Below are 19,834 nucleotides of genomic sequence, written 5' to 3' on the forward strand. Positions count from 1 at the left end.
CTCAAGGCGCATTAGTCTATGGACATAATCCAAAAGTGCATTGGTGATAGCAACTCTGTACGGTTCTATAGGTCACCATCAGACAATTGCCGCATAAGCACATGTCTAAGACCAAGGCAATGTACAGCCACACAATAGTCTTCGGGAATGACCCTATAGTACTTAAATCGCGCGGGGACATTGGCGGAAGGCCCTATTAGCTTTCATATAGCTTAATTCCAACCCCTGCACTCTATAATCAGGTGTGGTTTCTCTCAAATTGTGCTCTATCTTCTGATTATTATTGGGAGGTGTGGTTTAACAGAATCTCCTGAGGGATAAACGTATGCGACCACTAGGTTAGGTTTGCCCTTGATGTTATACAACTAAACTATATTGCCGTAATATCACGTTTGCACAGATAAGGGCTCTGATATGGCAAGCGGTCATTAAACCACCCACAAGCACTGGTCCAAACTAACTCAATTAAGCACGTAGTAACATTTTTATACGTAATGATTATAATTTTTCCAGGCCACGTTCAGCATCCGCCACAACTAAAAATTTCGATAAAACCTAAATATTATTAAATTGAGAAACTCAGCAGTCTTAACCGCCTTCACAATTCCAAAGAATTACATTACAAATTTTAAAAGCAATAAAACTGAAAATCAAAATAGGCACTCAGGACCAGAGTACAATATCATGCAACAAGCGATCGATTGAAACAATTAACGAAATATGAATCAAATATCCGGTTGTAACTGCGATTCTCTTTAAATAACGCACAATCACAAGTACCAAATGATGATACTTAGGAACTTCACTTGAATCTCAATTTAGACGTCTTGCAATTAGATCCACGCTTAAATAAGGCAAAATTTCCAACCAAGACAATAAGCGGCTACCAAAAAGCAACGATTAACGTCCACCACCAAACAAGCTTCGATTCACGTGTTCCTCTGCTATTTAAAACAATTCTCCTTTCTCTTCAACTTTTCATACCGTCTAGCTTTTCCTAGCTGCGTCGTCGAATCACTAACAGCTCTCTTTACGTCGGCGAGAAACATCTGCTTACCTAACTTAATTAGCTTACGCAGCGATAACAAAATTCTTATCGCAACAACAGGAAATATAAATGATAAAAGATTATTTCCAAATGTCACTACTCTTTTTAAATGAACAATAAAATAAAATCAAAATACTACGCCATTATTTAAACAAAATTTAGGCAACCAATACTTACCTCATTTTTATCGTACAATTTGAGATTTTTAATTTGTGTATTTTCTCTTGCCGTAGTTGATCTATTTAATGTATTTGTGTGAGCTATACTGGGGTTTTTCTCCAGAAGAAGGTTTCCCTGGTATCACCTTGTCACAGATAAAATATTTATCTGTGGCCTTGTTGTGTGCGTAATATATTTTGTTATTCCCTTTTCGCAGAAAATTCTGTATTTTATTCAATTGAACTGTTTAAATCGCATGTGGTGATTGCATTTTCCCCCAACACTCCCTCAAAAGGTGGAGGGACACTTGCTACACATAATTTGTGCGAGTTATACAGAGCTAGTTTCTCAACGTAGCAGGAGGGACAATGTTACCCTCTATGGCGTATACGTGCGAGACGAGGAGAAAAATTCGATCACATGTAACAAACCCGCGCGAAGCCAAGAAAGAAATGAGCCATTTGTACTGTAAAACTATATTTAGAAAATACATCATTCCGTTTCCATTTCCCTCGGGCCACGATCATTTTCGATTTTTAAATTGGGATACAATTTCGCCACATTATCGCCTGTGCGGCCCGCGAAGTCGAGCCTAGTCTTACTTTTATCTTGCGCCATAAAGATATCGTACAACGACCGTTTCGTCGCGTAAATGCCGCCAGCTCGATTTTGATTATTTCTCGCCATCGGCGACGCGATGCTCGCCAAAGGAGGAGGAGACATCGGCGAGTCGGTAGTCGCTCGAATAACGGACGCTCGTACATCTGAGTCAGATTTTGCTAGAATTAGACACCTTAACAGTCGGAACAATTAGATGGAATAATTAACATACCCATTTGATCTAGTTCGCGCAACGCCTGGTCCAATTCGACCTTGTCCGACTCGTCCGAGTTAAATTTGTGGCATTCGATGAGACAGTTGTAGACCATTTTGTGCGTTTCCGAGTGGCAGTTGTTTTTCAGTAACGTCTCCAATTCGTTCCACATTATTTTATATTGCTCCTCGCGTTTTTGCCCTTTGCTACGCTGACCCATGTTCGCTAAGTGAAGAGGTTCATGTTTCGATTCTAACGCTATTAAATTGTAGATTACTTGCTTGCATTGCACCATTTCTTCGTCTGTGATTTTTTCTTTCGTTATAATTGAAGGTAGAGGATCGATGTACTAAAAAATAAAGAGTAAACCCACGCAAAACTATAAGAAAGTAGTGCGAGCATGCGTTTTGCACTGTCTCTACTAAGAGCGCTAGATCCAGGAACTACTTCTAGTTTTTGTGGATCATTTTTCAAAAACCTTAAGACACAAAAAAAATGTTTTCGAGCATATAAATGCAACAAAAACGATCCTTGGGCCCTCAACATACACATTGCATGTCGTTTCCAAAACGCTCTTAGTACCTAACTGAAATGATCAAAGGTTGTGTCAGTTTTATCTAATGTCAAAAATTTGTGGACGAGAATCAAGAAAACGTTTTCCTATATCGAAATTATGTGCAGACCATTAAATTGGAACCGTAAACAAGTTTGTGCCTATGTTACATATGTTCATCAGGAAGATGAAAATGAAAGCAGTGATGGAAACGGTATATACTACAATGAAACGTTTATGTGGGAATGTCGCCCGCATGCCCGAAGTCCTTATATCGCCTTTTTCCTTCTATTACTAACTTGCCTAGATATAATATGGATGGCTACTGCGTTTTTTTGAGTTGACATCCTGGCATTCTAGCGTACATATGCTATGAGTGTATGTAATGTAATTTATCGGTTCTGAATTGATTAATAACCAAACGCAAACCAAATTACAATTTTACTAAAGCCATGCCTTCTGATTTATAAAATGAATCCTACACTTCACTACTCATTAACAAATTTGTTTGCCTTTTTTTAAAAATGAGCGAGATATCTTGGAAAAACAAATTAGATCATTTTTCGAAATTGCGCTGTTGTACCCTGTTTGTTGGAAAAGTGGGCCGAGAATGTGAAACGTTTCCCAATAGTTCCGTTATGTCAAACAGTAGCTAATGTTTGCCAGGAGAGAATGCCGGTCACAGAACACCTGTTCCCGGTCTACAATGGTATGTTTTTCATATTAAAGCATGGAGCGTACAAATGAAGTAGCTTCGATATTTATAATGTAAAATCCACTGTATATAAAATGTAATTGCTTACTATGCCTTTGTACGAGAGGGATGAAAGAATATAAACAGGAATTATTAACATGTTGCTTTTTAACAAGCACGTTCATTATTATTGATGACTGACAACATCTTGATTTTCGATTGTTGTTCGATGAATTGCTGATCGAAAATGGATGTGCAAATGCAGTGCAATTCTAGCTTCGGCGGTTCATGTGCCGCACGTATCAAGTGCGAATATATACAGGGACAAGCAAAATGGTTATGTTCAGGACGTGGTAACATATTTTCTTTTATGAAACATTCAAAAGAAAAACTAAAAAGATAATTCTATTTTAAAATTTCAAAATACCACCTGTTCTCGGAAAAATTGCTCATAATGGGCTTCTTAAACCATTTTCGTGGTGCTATACGATACTTACATTTTTCAAATTAAAAATTAAAGTTGAACTAATCGTCAGCGGCCAATATTTCGTATGCCGCCCCAAGCGCGCCTTCACCTTCGGTATCGAGCTCGGTAATCCGCCGACGTAGTTACTCTTAATGGGCAACAGTCGATTTTGCTGTATTAACAGACCGAAATCGGTGATACGATAATCGGTAACGCGTCCACCGCATCCTTCCGAAATCGACGGCGGATCCTCTAAAACAGACCTGACAATTCGGTTAGCTCCACCGAATCGTCAATTCTACGAATAATACCTGGCCGTACACAAAGTGTGGATGAAGATCTCGCCACCGTGCGATGCTAGAAGGTGACTTGTAATTTTACCGCCCGCCTTACGAGGCATCTCCAGCATAACCGATCGGCCGTTTAATAAGAAATTTATTAAACACAGGGAGGGACGCGAATTAACCTCGACTGGTGTAATTCTGTACATGCTGGTGCAGTTTTGTAGCTCTGAGGAGGCGCAACCTCTAGGAGTGCACCACTTTAATGTCACCTAAATATGTGAAATATAAGAAATTGCGTCATCCGAGGGATAATCTGATAGAACAATTTAGTGTGCATAGTCTCGAGTAACAGTACAATGTAATTGTTTTTAAGGAAAAGTTAGTTACCAAATTATTAAAGAGGTACGTTGCTTCTCCCTCCACGCTTTATTAAAGATTCTATAGTGATGCAGCAGACTTCTGCTTCCGCAAGTGCGGAAGTTCTGCATATTTTATAACGAAAGTTCAAATGTGGCAAGGCTCCCTGGCGCTGTGCGCTCTGATTGGCCGAACGAGACAACACGTGACCGGCGGGGTTTTTCAGCCGAACTGGCCATCAGCAATACATTTGGTCTTTCTTTTATTCACCTCATTAGTTCTTCGCAGCAATTCATGCGTTTTAATTATTTAAGTTTTTATCAAATTTATAATAGTAATTATGCTTCCGCTAAAAAAATATTTTGTTGTGCATGTAACATCCTTCAATGTGAATATGCCACTTAAGATTTGCTTCTCGTGAGTAGCGCAATCACACTGTTCACAAATTAAATGTTTGCGAAGGTTGTGTGAATCACTGACCTCAATATTTAGATCAGTGGTGTTAATAGGCGACGCTTAATTGTAGCGTAATTACACTGATAGCAGTGATTCAAAGCCGAGTGCGTCAAAGAATGACGTATATATCTCCTATTTTTAGTTTGTGTGTAATTGCACTGTTCACAATTCAAGACTTGGGAAATATTATGCGTTAGACGACGATTTGTTTAATTACCGTTATTGTTGGTTGCATAATTGCACTGATCACATTTAAAATTCTTGAAAGTAACTTGATAAAATTTGGCGTTTTAGATTATATTTGCTCTTTGAGGTGTAATTACATTGATTGCAATGAAATTTTTGCAAGTGTATTTACATTTACACCCGCAAAAACTATAGTATTACCCATTGTAAATTAACAAAATGTCGGTGTTATACCACCAATAGTAATTACAAAGTGCTGCCACCAGAGGTCTCACAGCTAATCTGAATTGCGAATAGCCTATCCAGATTTTTAAGAGATCTAGTGGAATAAATGGACTAACATTGCACACATTTTGTTCCTGCAGTTTACCCCTCAATGTCACTCTTTACCCCACCAACCGTTTCGTATTCCAACCCCTCTTTAACAGTCCGAATAGCTAAAGAATCGGCCGTATTCCCTTTCAGTATCGCAGTGTGTGCCTCTTTCGAATGGAAAATCTCTACATCATAGTTGGCGGACGAACTGGCATTTTGTTCCTCTTTCATCGGTATACCGGTAACAGTCGTACTGGCCAATTCGTAGTGCTGCAGTATCAAAGATGACAACTTGTTTGAGATTTGCGGTGCTTTTATCGGGTAAACTTCTGTCGTTAGAAGCGACGATATCTAAAACACTCGGTCAAACTGACAATTGCTAGAATAAATTGCTTACATTTCTAGCGGGTTGCTGTGTTACTTGTGACTCGATATTAACAGGAAACGTGTGAATAATAACTAAATGGCAATGGTCGATTGGCAAATATGTATCGGAATTAAGTGCGGCTTTATTATGGGCGTGCAAGCAGTTGTTGAATATTTCTTGCAACCTTTTCATGCTGTCGTTATCTCTCGCAGATGTGATACATATAATTCTGCACTTGTTAATCAATTTGGCATTCACGTCGGCTTTTCTTTTCTCAAATTGCAAATCCGTACATTCGCCAAGCGCTTCAATCGCCGCCCTTAGTCCGTGCACTACAGAGTAGTCTTTAGATTGTTGCGTCTGTCTTATAGGAGGAGGTACGCCCATTAACGACATGCCATTCATTACCTAAACGATTATCTTAACGAAGGTTACGATAAGCAGGCCTTACATGATTTAAATTCTGTTGAGAGGGGCTCCATGTATTCATAATATGTGCAACGGTGTCGCTCGCAAAGAAACGTATCTAAAGTTGAAAAAGATGAGTGGTAGGTATTTACGTTAAAGCTTAATCGTACCAATTTTCCCTGCGGAAATAAATCCCACACAATACGACAGTACTCTATTGCCGATTCCACGCTGCATGTCCACAGTGACTTTGAGATCGGATTGAACGGTATGAAACCGGGCGCCCGGGACTTTAAAAATTCAAATTCGATGGGACTTTCGCAGGATATTCCAAAGTATGGCGTGTGATCTAATACAAATATGGTTTTGTGGTTCGCTGGAAAGATTTTTGAGTTACTTATAAATGCCATAATAAATATTTTTTGAGGTTAAACATGTTTTGTATGCGAATTGTAAACAGTGCGCAAGCGTAGCCACCGATAATCGCCAGTGGCAGTGGCTGCTGCTATGTTGTAAGAAACTTTTTTGTATCGGGTGTTCAAAAAAGAATTCACGTCGAGTCGCCTTTGGAAGTTCAAGCTAAATATGATTTCCCATGTAAACAAAAATTGCAAAGGTGACTCTTTTTTGATCGCATAGTACCTGTCGACAGTAACTCAGAATGAACTCTCACTCCAGAAAAGCTCTCAAAAGTCATAGAAAAAATCTAAAGAGCCTCAAGGACTAGTGGGCTCTGAAAGCTTTCTAAAACTTAAACAGAGTTTTCCAAGACTGTCTTTCCTCTTCGTTTAAGCGCCTTAATTACGGTTCTTCTAAAATTTGGTATTGACAAATGACATTGAATATCAGTGGCATGGGTTAACAATGGAAAAACACGTTACAGCATGTAAGGTAAAAAGTAGATAAAATGAGAGCTGTTCTATCTCATATTCATAGATGTATGAGCTTATTCCGCTTATTTTTATAAGTCTATGCGTTGAGCGACACAAAACGTTGTACCGAAATGGTAGTCATTTCTTTAAATTTGTGTATATATTTAAATTGTGGATCTAGCAGCAGTTTGATGTCATCCTCAACCGCTACCAGGATCTCTTCAGTAACACCCTGGAACATGGAAGACTCTTGAGCCTACCTACGCGCCACATATCCTACTTCTCGAGGGAATGAGCACGTGATGTCTCTGTAGTCCTGCCGGTAGCTTACGCTAAGGAAATCGACGCCAATCTATCACAGATAGAGCAGACTTTGATAATAACATTCTATATTCACAGGTCTATAATAGGAGCTGTAGCTTTACTTTGGCATATTTTGTTTCAACGTTGCCGATTCGCGCGGTGGGCGTGTACACGTTGATAAGTCTTCGCATTTCAAATGAGCGTCACCGTATCCACTGCCAACTGTGATTAACTTCACATATGAGCGATCAGCTGTTTTTGTGCAGCATAAAAACAATTGCATAATTTACTTAAAAGTGCGCCTTTATCTTTTTCAATTTATGAATCACTTGCCCATAGAATTATTTGGTATTTAGGTATGTCTCTTTTTTTTTCTAACTAATCCCTACCGCTCTTCGCTGTTTGCAGAATGTTGCCAAATATTCCTAATGCTGTGCATCCGAAATCGCGCAAGCCAGTCAGGGCCGGTGTTTGTAACGTGTAGCTTCATGTTTGCAATAACTCTATTTATTTATCTAAACATGTTGTATTCGACCTATCAAAAGCAGCAACGAATCGAAGAGTACAAAGTCCAGGTAAGTCGAAGCACGGCATGTTTTTTTAATTCGTCTAACGCATGCGTCTATTTAAGATGAACGCAATGTATGAGAACATGAAAGTATTGGAAAAAGTGGCGAATAGCACTACAGTTTTGCTACGCAAATTACAGAAGGTAGTATCGAATCACAAAGCGCCTCAAAATAATTTCGCACTCAAACCGAGATGACAAAGAATTTTGTTAGCTGCAAGTAAAATTGTATGATTTTTGTATTAGTACGTGTAGTTCGTATCTAACAATTAATCCTTCAACTATTTCAAACTTTCGCACAATTGTACTAACGTTTTGAGTCATTTACTTGATTTGTTTAACAACTTGCACACCATATAAAAAGCACAAGGAATGTCCACGCACTTATGTCTTACTGTGACCAACCAATTTTCTTAAGTGTAATGTGATAATTTATGCAAAAAAAAGTGTACTTATTTCAATATCTGCAGTGAGAACGTAGTGGCATAATACCATTGATTGTGTTTCCGTCCTCCGTAAAGTGGGAAGTGTATAGTGTTAACACTCCCATTTTAGTTTGGACTCTGCAGGACGCCCATTTAAATGTTGATAACAAAAGTAAATCTAAAATTTGATGAAAGTTCTCAAGCATTCCTGTGGGTGTAGATGGTACCAAAAAGAGGTGCCAGGTGCAAGAAAGTGGCAGCTGTGCTAGAGTTCCTGCAGGGTGTTCACAGTGCATAATGTAAGAATTGGTACCTACAAATTTGCAAAACCATGTACTGTGGAAAATTAGGGAGATTTTTGGAAGTAAATTTTTTGTTTTCAAACCAAAATGACCGCCCTGTCAAAGCCATTAGATCAAGTCAATAATTATTATCAGCAACCATTGCACGAACTTTTGCTGTTATAGATACAATATATTTTTCTTTCATTGAGAATACTGTGCGGTGTGAATTATGGAAAATGTGCCCGAGGATAAATTAGGCAATGGAACAGGAACCATTAGACACATATTGCTATATGTTGGGCAAACTGAAATTAATTAAAAATTGCCTAATGTATGCGTTGATTTGTACAGAATGTTGTTATTATGGTTGTTTTTGTTACTTTCTTAGATTTGTTTATAGTGTTCAATTATCCTAGTATTAATATATAAAAGTTAGTGAACACAGTAGTGCATTACGTAATTGCGGAGCAGTTAGCTTATTTATAGAATGGTTCAAGATGAGGATTGCACAATAACTGGATCCGTTTTGTGAACGGCCTAAACACACACACCTACACAAATGTATCGGACCAAGTCATGTGCACTGTTACCATAGGTAACATGCAAGTGCAGTCACAAACACAACATATGCCAAACGAATTTTAACGGACTAGTTCACGAAGCTCAATAACTTTCCCCAATATTTCCAATAAATAAAACATCGATAATGCTAATGTCTACAATCTATTCAAGTGCTTGTTATTTATTGCCAATTGATTTGTCTTACCAGTGTATTGTAGATACGTTTATCAAAAATACTTTGTTATTAATTGCTTCCAAAGCAGGAAAATATTGTATTTATCTATCTTAATATATTTATGTAGTTAAAAATGTATTTAACTGACAGATTTTAATAAATGTTATTGTATAACTCGTTTTTTTTTAACTTAAAACCAAAGCTAGCCACTCGGCTGTTTTGTAACCACTTTTTTGTGAAACAGATTTTACGTTTGTTTCTGAAATACAGGGTGAAAACTAAAAGTTTGACTTTTTGAGATGTTATCATATATCTTACTACCCATGTAAGATAGAAAAAAGGTTAAAGGTGTACCTATATTTAGATATTTTTACATACAATCCAATGGTGTAAAAAAATTGTTGGACCACCGTTTCTGAGATTTGACCCAAAACTGGTATTTTTAAATTCAGCACTCTGCATATTTTAACGTCAATTGTTTCCATTCTTTTTCCTAATTGCATTGATGTGTCACAACCTATATTTTTTTATTGTATAATTAAGTATATATCATATTTTTTAAAATTTTGAAATGAGATATTTCTACCGTCTGCCATTCTTATTGTTTGGTATCGGCTGCCTTGGTTACTATGGATAAAATAAAAATAAATAAAATATCCATGAATCCATGCCTACTATTTAAAAACAGCAAAAAATAAGAGTGTTATTGATTTTCATGGCTAAAACTTACCTTTGGCTACGAGGGTCCTGGATTCGGATCCCAGGTAAGGCATGGCTGTGATTGTATAGAGTGGGTTGAGGGGGAAGAGTAGCAAATTGCTAACACTCCGCCCACTATAAAATAAAGGCAATAAAAAAAATTAAAAAAAAATAAAACAAAAAAATAGGTGTGATACATCGATGTAATCACGAGATTGAATAAAAAAAAACTGTTGCCGTTATGATATACAGAGTGTTGCATAACTTTGGGTCAAATCTCCGATGTGGTGGACCAAAAATTTTTTTACTACGCCACTGGATTCTACGTAAAAAGATCTAAAATTGGCAGTTTTTACCTATTTTTCTATCTTACATGGGTAATAGGTAGGGCTAGGATTTTGTATCTTTTTTTTCTAAAAGTCTGAGATATTGCTCTGTTATATATAAACGTGTTTCAGGATCAATTGAAACAACTTGTTGGTGCATTTTTGAGGAGTGGGGCATTGTTTGCTAATTGCATCTCCTGTGCGTCAACTACTGCGAATTGTGAGTAACGTAAACTTATTTTACACCAGTTGGACGGTCAGATTTAAACTTATTAAATATTGAGGCGAGGCTTTCGCATATTTTTGTGAATTAAGTATGTTAGTCTTTAATGTAGGTTTGATGCAGTATATTATAGCGATTTTATCGCCGCATGAAATAGCAGAAAGAGTTGAGATTTGTAACAGGTGGCCTCTTTAATGTTTCACAAATTTGGTTCAGAACTTGTATTAACATTTACGGATATACCGCTCCATAGCGAACGTGAACGAAAAAGCGATAACAAGAAACGTATTGGGTAAAAAAGCGCAGTTATACCATGATCTCTTGGTTGGTTTAAAAGTTTCGTTAGTTCTGTTTAAAGCCGAGCAAGAGACGAAAATGCATGTACGTTAGTCGAGGCCGTTGCGTTCAGAGAAGTCGCTTTTTCGGGTGGGCGAGTTTCAAATAGCGAAAAGTGGGAGAAATTTGGATTGATTTCAATAACCTCCCAATTTATTGGTGAGGTTAAAAAGGTCATGCGTATTTCAGTTTCAGAGTTCAATCAAACCAGAGCATTAGAATTTTAATGTAGGATTTTAAGAGGAAGCGCTCTTTTAAAAAAACGTGAAGTTTCACATGGGTCCCAAATTTTTCCGATGTCGGAGAAAGGAGTAAAGAGGTCCGCAAGGTAAGGGATATAAGAAGATTTGTTATTACTGCGCTAGCCGTGGATAAAAAATTGAGTTTTTGCTACTGCTGTAGACGTTCAATTTTATTTAAGTGGGGTAAATATACCTAAGCCGTTACAGATTTTCTTCTAATCAGGCCAAACAATATGCAAGACAAATGTTAAGAGATTTATTGCAGTGCGATTTTTCACCTAATACAAATTATCCAATCCCATACACTGTGGGCTACTTCTAAACTCTCCTACATTTTCAAGAACGGAATGCGGAGCGCACAACCAAGGATCGTTGGTCACTTTCTGCCAATTCGAGAGTTTCACCTGTAACTCCTGTAGGATCTTCTTGTACGACTTTTTACCGGCTAAATTGTTTAACTCGCTGGCGTCCATCTTCAAGTCGTACAGCTCCCATTCCGGTCTGATGTAGTACGATTGCAGCGTCTTGAACCAGTTTAATGGGTGGTGGGCGCGAGTGCGATTTAGCATATCTTGAAATGTGAGCGATAAGTAGAAGTCCTGGTCGATAGGAAAAGGCGCGTAGTAGTTTAAGTTGTGTATTAATTTATATCGGTGAGTTCGCACCGCGCGCATTGGGTAGTACATTGTGGCCTCGTGTAGTGTATGACTCGCGTACACGGCTTCATCGGTAACGTTCGTAGGTTCTGAAACAGCACCTTAATTAGTGAGGTCAAAGTTGGTTCGTAGGTACCTTTAGTTAGCAACGGCAGTAACGATTTGCCAGTCAATGCAGGTTTTAATTCGTTAGAGCTTTCTTCGTAGGACACACCAAACCAATCGAGCAATGTCGGCGCGATATCCAGCAGACTTGCGAGCGAGTAGGTAACTTGATTATGACGATCAGTGTGTACAGGAGAGGAGATGAACATCGGTTCCGCCAATCCTGAATCGTAGACATTCGTACGACCATTCGGAAATGGTACTCCATTATCTGAGCTGTAAATGATGAGCGTGTCATCAAGATGGCCAGCGTTCTTTAGCTCTTCGAGCAATAGTCCGACTCCTGCAGTTATTAGGATCAGTTTGGCCCTATCTCATTGAGTTACCTTGATCCAATCTAGAAATTGTAGTGTACTGCGCAGCAACATCTTGGCGTGCTGCAGGTGTGTCGGGAATAAAATAGGGCAAGTCTATTTGGTCGGCTTGATAATAGATTGGATGCCAATCAGGGATGGTACCCATTCCAATGTCTCCGTTCCCAAACTTCTCACAAAATTCTCCATACTCTGGATTGGTGTGGCCACAACGGTGCGGATCGTGAAAGGCGACATAGAGAAAGAAAGGCCTACAAAGTTGAATTATGAACATCATAATAACTTACTCTGAGCCGTTTCTGAAGAATTCCCGCGCCAATAACTTTATATGCGTTATGTTACGTCCCACTTGTAAAATGGAGTTGTTTTCCTCCGTTTGGGAATAGTCAAATGGGTACACCGAGTTGGGCCCCACATGCTTTTTGCCAATGATTCCTAAATTGGCCCAATTTTAACCTTGCGGCACATTTCACCACACTAATATACCTGTGCGAATTCCACTTCGTTTTAGTATCTTCGGCAAACTGTTAACGTGATCGAACGAATTAAAATGGTGCACTCCCTGATGTAATCCGTACATGCCGTTTTGGTGGGAGGGCATTCCAGTGAGAAGCGCCGATCGGCTGCAAAAATTTCATAAAATGGCAATCGCCAGTAATCTAATTTTATTACCTGGGGGAGCAGCTACTGACCGAAGTGTATGCATTGTTAAAGATTAAACTGTTCTTTGCTAATTTATTCAGATTCGGCGTTTGAGATATTCTGTTCAAGTAGGCGCCCATTTCGAAACCTCCATCATCAGCTAAAATATGACAGAAATTTGAAATCGTTTGTTTCGCTACGTTTCTGGATTCTGGATAAGAATGTTCTTTCTTGAAACAAGATTGTTGGTGTCTGATTACTAGATCGGTCAATTTAGCTATTGTACTTACAAGGCTATGATAGAGATAGATTGTAATGTTTTACACTGACATGTTCTACAGTGATATTCATGTAGAAGTAGACATAGGGATTTCCTATAGGAATTTCCTATGTGTACTTTTAAATGATAAAAAGTCTTCTAAAGGACGCCTAACCTTATGCAACCAAAATAACTACCTACAACAAATGAAGATCTGTCATATTAATTAATTTGAATATTATCGCTTTGACTTCCCTATTCTAATTTTCGTTCATGTGCGATGTATTCAACTAAAGAAAAAGTTGCCATTTCCAATTCCTGTGTGAGGCCAAAGTAACAATATTCAAATTAATTAATATGGCAGCCAGATCCTTATATTTGTTTCAAGAAGTGATTTTGGTTGCATAAAATTAGGCGTCTTTCACAAGAGTATCATTTGAAGTAGAAATAGGAAATCCCTATGTCTACTTCTACATGAATATCACTGTATAATGGGAAACCATTCAGGCATTCAAAAGAATAAAGACCGATTATTGTTATTCTAAAAATTTAGATAACGTGCGGAATCTCCAAGGTGATAATATTACACCTTCAAACCCACTCCCCTCCCTCTCGCCAGCTAATATCTACAAATAATCACAATCCTCCATCGGGATTGGTTAAAATCCTCAAGGAGGCGATTGGAACGTCTGTAGGTACAATTAATTTGTAGTAGTTCAAATGTACTTTCTTCCTGCTTATGAAAAACCATGGCAACCGTGCCAATGCTTCCATCTGTATCTCAAGGCCATTCACAACGTCCTTGATAATTAAAAAAAATCTAAACTATCATGATTTGCGTGCGGATCTCTAATTGGTTGTAACTGTGTCAATATTTAAATGGAAATCAAACAAAAGCATGCTGTCGTATGCACTCTGTAATTTGAGCCCACGTGGATTTGGTTGAAATTTATTTATTAGCGTTTCTTACCAAGTATGAGCAATGCATTTACTTTTTTATTCACATTAGCTGCACTTAATTTTATAATTAATAACAAACACAGACAGACGCAACCGCACCCTTTCATCTTTTGCAGTTGTACCTAAATAACCTACTTTCAATTGCACTTTCCTTTTGACTCACATACATAATTTATGTTTTTAGGTCCAGTAATGGGGAGCAAAGATATCCTTTGTTTATTTGACGTAGATGGCACCTTGACGAAGTCCAGACAGAAGATTGACAGAAATTTCGAACAGTTCCTTTTGGAAAAAATTAAACCGTTAGCCCACATCGGGCTTGTTGGTGGTTCCGACTTGAGTAAAATCCAGGAGCAAATGTGTGAGGATGTTGTTGGCAGTTACAAATATATTTTTCCGGAAAATGGACTGATCGCGTATAAGGGAGGAGTGTTGACTCACAAACAGAGCATACAGGAGTTTGTAGGCGAGGAAAAGCTGCAGGAATTTATTAATTTCGTCTTAAAGTACTTATCGAATGTTACGTTACCTTTAAAACGGGGCACATTTGTCGAGTTTCGAACTGGTTTGATCAATATTTGTCCCATCGGTCGCTCGTGCTCGCAGAAGGAACGTGATGATTTTGAAAAATACGACAAGGCTCACCACATAAGGAAAGATATGATAGAAGCGGTAGATGCCAAATTTCCAGACATCGGATTTAAATACAGCATTGGTGGACAAATAAGTTTCGACGTCTTCCCGATCGGGTGGGATAAGACCTACTGCTTACAGCATGTCGAGAATGAGGGATATCGTGAGATTCACTTTTTCGGTGACAAAACCGATTTTGGGGGCAACGACCATGAAATATTTAAGGATGGTAGAACGATCGGGCACAAAGTACTTAATCCGGATGATACGAAAGAGCAATTAATAAAATTATTTTCTTTATAAAGAATTTTTTTATTTCGTTTACCTATTAATAATAATAATAATAATATTTATTGTCCAAATAAGTAAATACTCTATAACAGGACAATATCTAAAAAAGAAATATTAAAGTTATTGCGAGCCGTTAACTATTCAAGAAAAAAACAAACAAAAAAAATCTAAAAATTCAACTCGGATACAACCAAATTTCATTCTACGAATTGTAACTAGATAACTCTTCTTGACTAATATTTTTTTGTCAGAGTTGGCATGTTTAAAACAAAATGCATAAAACTAATAATGTTATCCTGATCTTGATGTTTAAAATGTGAAGTCTTTTGTTTTAAACATTTAGGATTTTGTTGGTTTGTTCTATGGGTATATATGGCGGTAATTTGGTTTGCTACTTTTGTGTATATTGTATTATGGCCAGGATGGTCTTGGAATTAGTTGCACTGATCCCAAATGCAGGTTTGTGATATATAATCCCAGAAAATAACACATAACATATACCTTGAAACAAAATTCCAAAGTTACAAAAACAGTGCTCAATTTAAAGCCGCCCTCAAAAGGTATCTGATAGCCGAGTGCTTTTACAAAATATGTGATTTCAATTCTAATGTATGACAACTCTAGTATAGTCAATTGTACTCGGTGATAAATTTATTTGACTGTTTGTTTGTATGTATGTATGTTTTCTTTTGTGATATATTTGACAATATTCATTTAGATACAACTGGACAATGTCTATGTCAATGTTTTTGTTGATCACCAGACAATAAATTATTATTATTACGATGCCAAAGGGCGCTTTCACCTTGGGGGTAGCCACCCAATCCCATAAATGGAAATTTTTAAGGCATTTCCACAGCAATAAAGAAAATACGCTATTGTGGCCACTTTCCGCCCGTCTGTCCGGGACAACTATAAACGAATTCGTATTTATTTTTGACTTAACAATATAGCATAATATATAACATTCTCCACTATATCAGTGTTGAAGAGTGTATGAAAGCAAGCGCCTCCCTTAGCATAGGGTAATAAATTATTTACTCTACGATTTTGGTCAAAATATAAATTTCATGCTCACTTTCCAACAGTTTATTACAATTACGCATTTCCATTATAAACAAATTTTTTATTCTCCTGTATAACTTGGGCGCCTTTTCTCTACAAATGCTCGCAGTCCCTCAATTCTGTCCCTTGTGGGTATAACTTGTGAATAAGCTGCTTCTTCAAACGAAAGTGCCGTATTGATATCTACTTCGACACCTTTGTTTATTGCAAACTTTGCCATGCGTAAGGCTATTGGTCCGTTAGGTAAAATTTCTCGAGCGATACCTAAAGATCTTAAATATGCAGCATTCCCATCATCGTTCTGTTCCACCACGTGATTGACGACACCTATACAGTTATTTGAGATTTCATCCATATTAGACGTTACCGATACGTTACCCATAGCTTTGGCTTCGGATCCATCGAACACCTTCGCAGTGTAAATCAGCTCTTTTGCCAATGCCGGATTGATTAAACGTGGCAATCGAACTGAACCGCCCGCACCCGGAATAATTGCCAGCCTTGTTTCAACCAGTCCCAGTTTTATACTACTAGCGGCCACACGAATGTCGCACGCGAGTGCCATTTCCAAACCGCCTCCTACAAGAACCATTGGATTCATTGCTTACAGTTTAGTGACGTACCCAACGCTGATCCATCCAAAGCGGCAATGACTGGCATTGGTAGTAGGTGTAGTCGATGAAGGGTTGATCGAATGTAATTCACAAAACTTGCAACGTCTCGTTCAGACATTTTAAGTCTCTCTTTCAAGTCTGCTCCAGTGCAAAAGATTTTCGGAACATTACTTTTGATTATTAAAACTTTAGTGTCCAATTTACCAACGGTATCAAATACACGATTAAGATTATCGACTAAACTGGAAGTAATTGTGTTTCTGTTTTGTATGCAATTCAAACTGAGCACAGAGATTCCTGTATCCTTCTCACATAGATGGCTAAGGTCCACATCTTGCACTTGTTGTACCTGTTGCACTGGTGTTGCAAATGTTCGCCTAATTATATTCAAATTTAAAGTTTTGGGAAAAAATGAGAGAGCCCTCATTTTGGAACATCGAACAAGAAAAAAGTGATGAAATTCACTATCTAAGTACAAAAGTTAATTACTGATAAGAAAAAATAAACAAAATAAAAATTTTAGGTTCCTCCCTGTATTGGCGGCATGCGTAATAATCATAACATTATTTCCATGTATGAAAAATCTCTAATGTAGACCGTGGACGTCGAAAATTAAATTATTCTTAATCGTGAAAAGATTTTAAGGTTATGTCACAAACATCATCATCGGGGTTATGTTATGATTTTGAATTTCAAGTCGTCATTTCCGGTAGCGTTGACGGAGACACCGCAATCTAGAATGTCTAGTCCTTAGGTCCTTACAGTATGAAAGAAAGGGAACTGATAAGTGATAATAATTAATATACTATCAAGGGCAATGCTGCGCGTTGAATGCTTGTATTTGCACCCTCAATCAAACCTTAAAATATCTACATTGAATTTACTAACACCCTGTATATGGTCCTAGAACGTTCTAGGCCCCTTGCAAACTTCTTAGGGTTTCCGAGGCTTTTCTAGCGCTTCCTATATGCAGCGTTACAACTTTGTAGGAGCGTGCTCAAAAGATTATCTCAAAAAACTATAATATACCTGAAATATCACATTACATTTTTTATAAAATGCTAAAATTCTCTTAAAAACCTTCTAGTACTTTCCAGAGATATCAAAACGTTTAATCTAGCATATTTACGATCTTTATAAATATATATATATATAAAGTCTTCTATATTCTAGTGTTCTTAAAGAGCTGACCTTTTTCTGCAACTTTTTAGATAGTGCTTTTCATATCTTTTAGGTTCCTTTTTATAGGTACCTACTTGATACAGTTTTCAGTGTGAAGCATCTGAGACACTCGTCCACGTGCGTTACGAAGATAGAAATCTCCGGAAAGCTCTTTGGTAACACTGGAAAGTCTTCGAATATGAAAATACATAACATGAACATACGAGAATAATTACGGCCACGGTTCTTACCGGAGACGTTTTAAGCACTTCAGATGCTCTGGAAATTACTAGAACTAGAACAACCTCGGAGGCCTTGCATAACCTTTTAGCCTCCCAAACCTGTACCGTAGCTTTGCAACATCGTCGGCGGCTAGTTACTGTCTGTAACTAAATTGTAAAGATGATGAATGTTTACTGTCACAGTGTTGCCATTTGTAATCGCCGGTGGTGAGTCGCGCACACTTGGGCACAGCCAGACTGTGGCTATGGTTACGCTAAATTGATCCACCCCACCCATGTGACATCTGACATTTAATGTGAAATTTTAATTTTCTTTTCGCTGGAACTTGTGAGTAATTTTGGATTTGTTTCCTTCAAAGTACCGGTTTTAATAGTGAACAACAGCGTATCTGTGTAATTTAAATATTTCTCGTCACTCACTACCACTTGCTGCAGTGTTTAAGCACGTAAACTATGGATAAAAACCAAATAATCGAGCAGAAGGTGCTGGAGGTCTCCAAAAGATTGGAAAAAGAGGTCGATGCTGCTATTGATCAAATTGACAACCTTGACATAAACGATTTGGAGCAGTTACGGAAACAGCGTATCCAGGAATACAAAGCTCAACAGGGCAAACGGCAGCACTGGTTGCAAAGCGGGCACGGTTCCTACGAGCAGTTGTATGAGGAGAAAATGTTTTTCGATATTATTAAAAAATCCGACAACGTCGTAATACACTTTTTCACCCCGACGAATACTCGTTCCCCTATTTTAGACAAACACTTGAAGATACTCGCACCGAAACACGTCGAGACAAAATTCGTGTCATTGAATGCGGAAAAATGCCCGTTTCTCGCCGCACGCTTGCAAATTAAAACCATTCCGACTTTAGTATGCATTCAAAAAAGTATCATGATCGACAAAGTTGTGGGATTTACTTCTCTGGGGAATACGGACGATTTCACAACGGACGTGTTAGAATGGCGTCTGGCGCAAAATAATATTCTCGATTACGAAGGGGATCTATCGGTGATGCCTACTGGAAACGAGAAGAAGGAAAAGGTCACGAAAAGAAGTATACGCGATGGTATTTTCACAAACCAGTCCGATGACGATTTAGAACAAGACGATTATTCGAAGCACTTTGAAGGACGTGGTGATAATATGTGTCATTTCAATACTGATTATAACAAAGTCAATCAGAATTATCTCACCCCTGAAGAAGAACTAGAGTTAGGTATTAGTGATGATGAAAATGAGAAGAAGTGATGTTGATCTTTAAAGAAATATTTATTCTTTGTATTGTTTTTTACAGCTTTTTAATAAATTCACCTGCTTTTTTTTATTCAATTGTTGTTGATTTTGCTTTAAAACAGCCTTACTTGCACTACGTCATAGACCTGTATTTGGACTATGACTAACGTGCACAATTGCACTAACCACAATTCAAACACTACCTATTCTTTCATATGTTGTGCTTTAATAAATGACGATTTAAACTTTACTTGTTTTACTATGTGCGACATGTCTAATGGCGCAGATTGGACATTACATCCTTGTATAATTGCACTGATCACGCATTTAAAATTCTTGAAGTAAGTAAAGCCGTAAAAACTCCAATATTGATTACTTTTGGCCATTGTAAATAAACAAAATCGGAATCTTAACCCACCAATAGTAATTACAATGTGCTGCCACCAGAGGTCTCACTGTTAATCTGACTCGCAAATAT

At 37.8% G+C, this 19,834-nt stretch overlaps 5 protein-coding genes across 6 annotated transcripts; 2 read left to right on the forward strand and 3 right to left on the reverse strand.

Annotated features, from left to right (window-relative positions):
- Positions 1 to 1,667: 1,667 nt before the first annotated feature.
- LOC116177610 (integrator complex subunit 13) lies at positions 1,668 to 6,578 on the reverse strand. The gene is made up of 8 exons (XM_031496620.1): positions 6,278 to 6,578; positions 6,151 to 6,225; positions 5,730 to 6,107; positions 5,417 to 5,683; positions 4,046 to 4,287; positions 3,766 to 3,997; positions 2,040 to 2,370; positions 1,668 to 1,986 (listed from the first exon to the last, which is right to left on the reverse strand). The coding sequence occupies exons 1-8, from the start codon at positions 6,515 to 6,517 to the stop codon at positions 1,700 to 1,702; spliced, it is 2,052 nt and encodes a 683-aa protein (XP_031352480.1). The 5' UTR covers positions 6,518 to 6,578; the 3' UTR covers positions 1,668 to 1,699.
- A 942-nt stretch (positions 6,579 to 7,520) lies between these two features.
- LOC116177612 (phosphomannomutase 2) lies at positions 7,521 to 15,054 on the forward strand. Of its 2 annotated transcripts, XM_031496622.1 has the most exons (4): positions 7,521 to 7,638; positions 7,691 to 7,857; positions 10,453 to 10,540; positions 14,302 to 15,054. In XM_031496622.1, the coding sequence occupies exons 2-4, from the start codon at positions 7,711 to 7,713 to the stop codon at positions 15,051 to 15,053; spliced, it is 987 nt and encodes a 328-aa protein (XP_031352482.1). In that variant the 5' UTR covers positions 7,521 to 7,638; positions 7,691 to 7,710; the 3' UTR covers position 15,054. The 2 variants fall into 2 exon arrangements, 1 of the variants encoding a protein (XP_031352482.1); XR_004146713.1 differs by lacking the exons at positions 10,453 to 10,540; positions 14,302 to 15,054 and adding an exon at positions 7,914 to 9,103.
- On the reverse strand, positions 11,363 to 14,259 carry LOC116177611 (N-sulphoglucosamine sulphohydrolase). Its single transcript, XM_031496621.1, has 7 exons — positions 14,128 to 14,259; positions 12,929 to 13,058; positions 12,743 to 12,879; positions 12,544 to 12,691; positions 12,269 to 12,507; positions 11,914 to 12,225; positions 11,363 to 11,866 (listed from the first exon to the last, which is right to left on the reverse strand). The coding sequence occupies exons 1-7, from the start codon at positions 14,222 to 14,224 to the stop codon at positions 11,400 to 11,402; spliced, it is 1,530 nt and encodes a 509-aa protein (XP_031352481.1). The 5' UTR covers positions 14,225 to 14,259; the 3' UTR covers positions 11,363 to 11,399.
- A 1,061-nt stretch (positions 15,055 to 16,115) lies between the features above and the next one.
- Positions 16,116 to 17,404, reverse strand: LOC116177613 (methylglutaconyl-CoA hydratase, mitochondrial-like). The gene is made up of 3 exons (XM_031496623.1): positions 16,730 to 17,404; positions 16,485 to 16,685; positions 16,116 to 16,433 (listed from the first exon to the last, which is right to left on the reverse strand). The coding sequence occupies exons 1-3, from the start codon at positions 17,145 to 17,147 to the stop codon at positions 16,168 to 16,170; spliced, it is 885 nt and encodes a 294-aa protein (XP_031352483.1). The 5' UTR covers positions 17,148 to 17,404; the 3' UTR covers positions 16,116 to 16,167.
- A 979-nt stretch (positions 17,405 to 18,383) lies between these two features.
- Positions 18,384 to 19,452, forward strand: LOC116179298 (thioredoxin domain-containing protein 9). The gene has a single exon (XM_031499057.1). It carries the CDS (start codon positions 18,577 to 18,579, stop codon positions 19,369 to 19,371), a length of 795 nt encoding a protein of 264 aa, XP_031354917.1. The 5' UTR covers positions 18,384 to 18,576; the 3' UTR covers positions 19,372 to 19,452.
- The last annotated feature ends 382 nt before the right edge of the window (positions 19,453 to 19,834 follow it).

This window comes from Photinus pyralis, unplaced genomic scaffold, assembly GCF_008802855.1.
Source record: "Photinus pyralis isolate 1611_PpyrPB1 unplaced genomic scaffold, Ppyr1.3 Ppyr1.4_LG8, whole genome shotgun sequence".
Lineage (NCBI taxonomy): Eukaryota > Metazoa > Arthropoda > Insecta > Coleoptera > Lampyridae > Photinus > Photinus pyralis.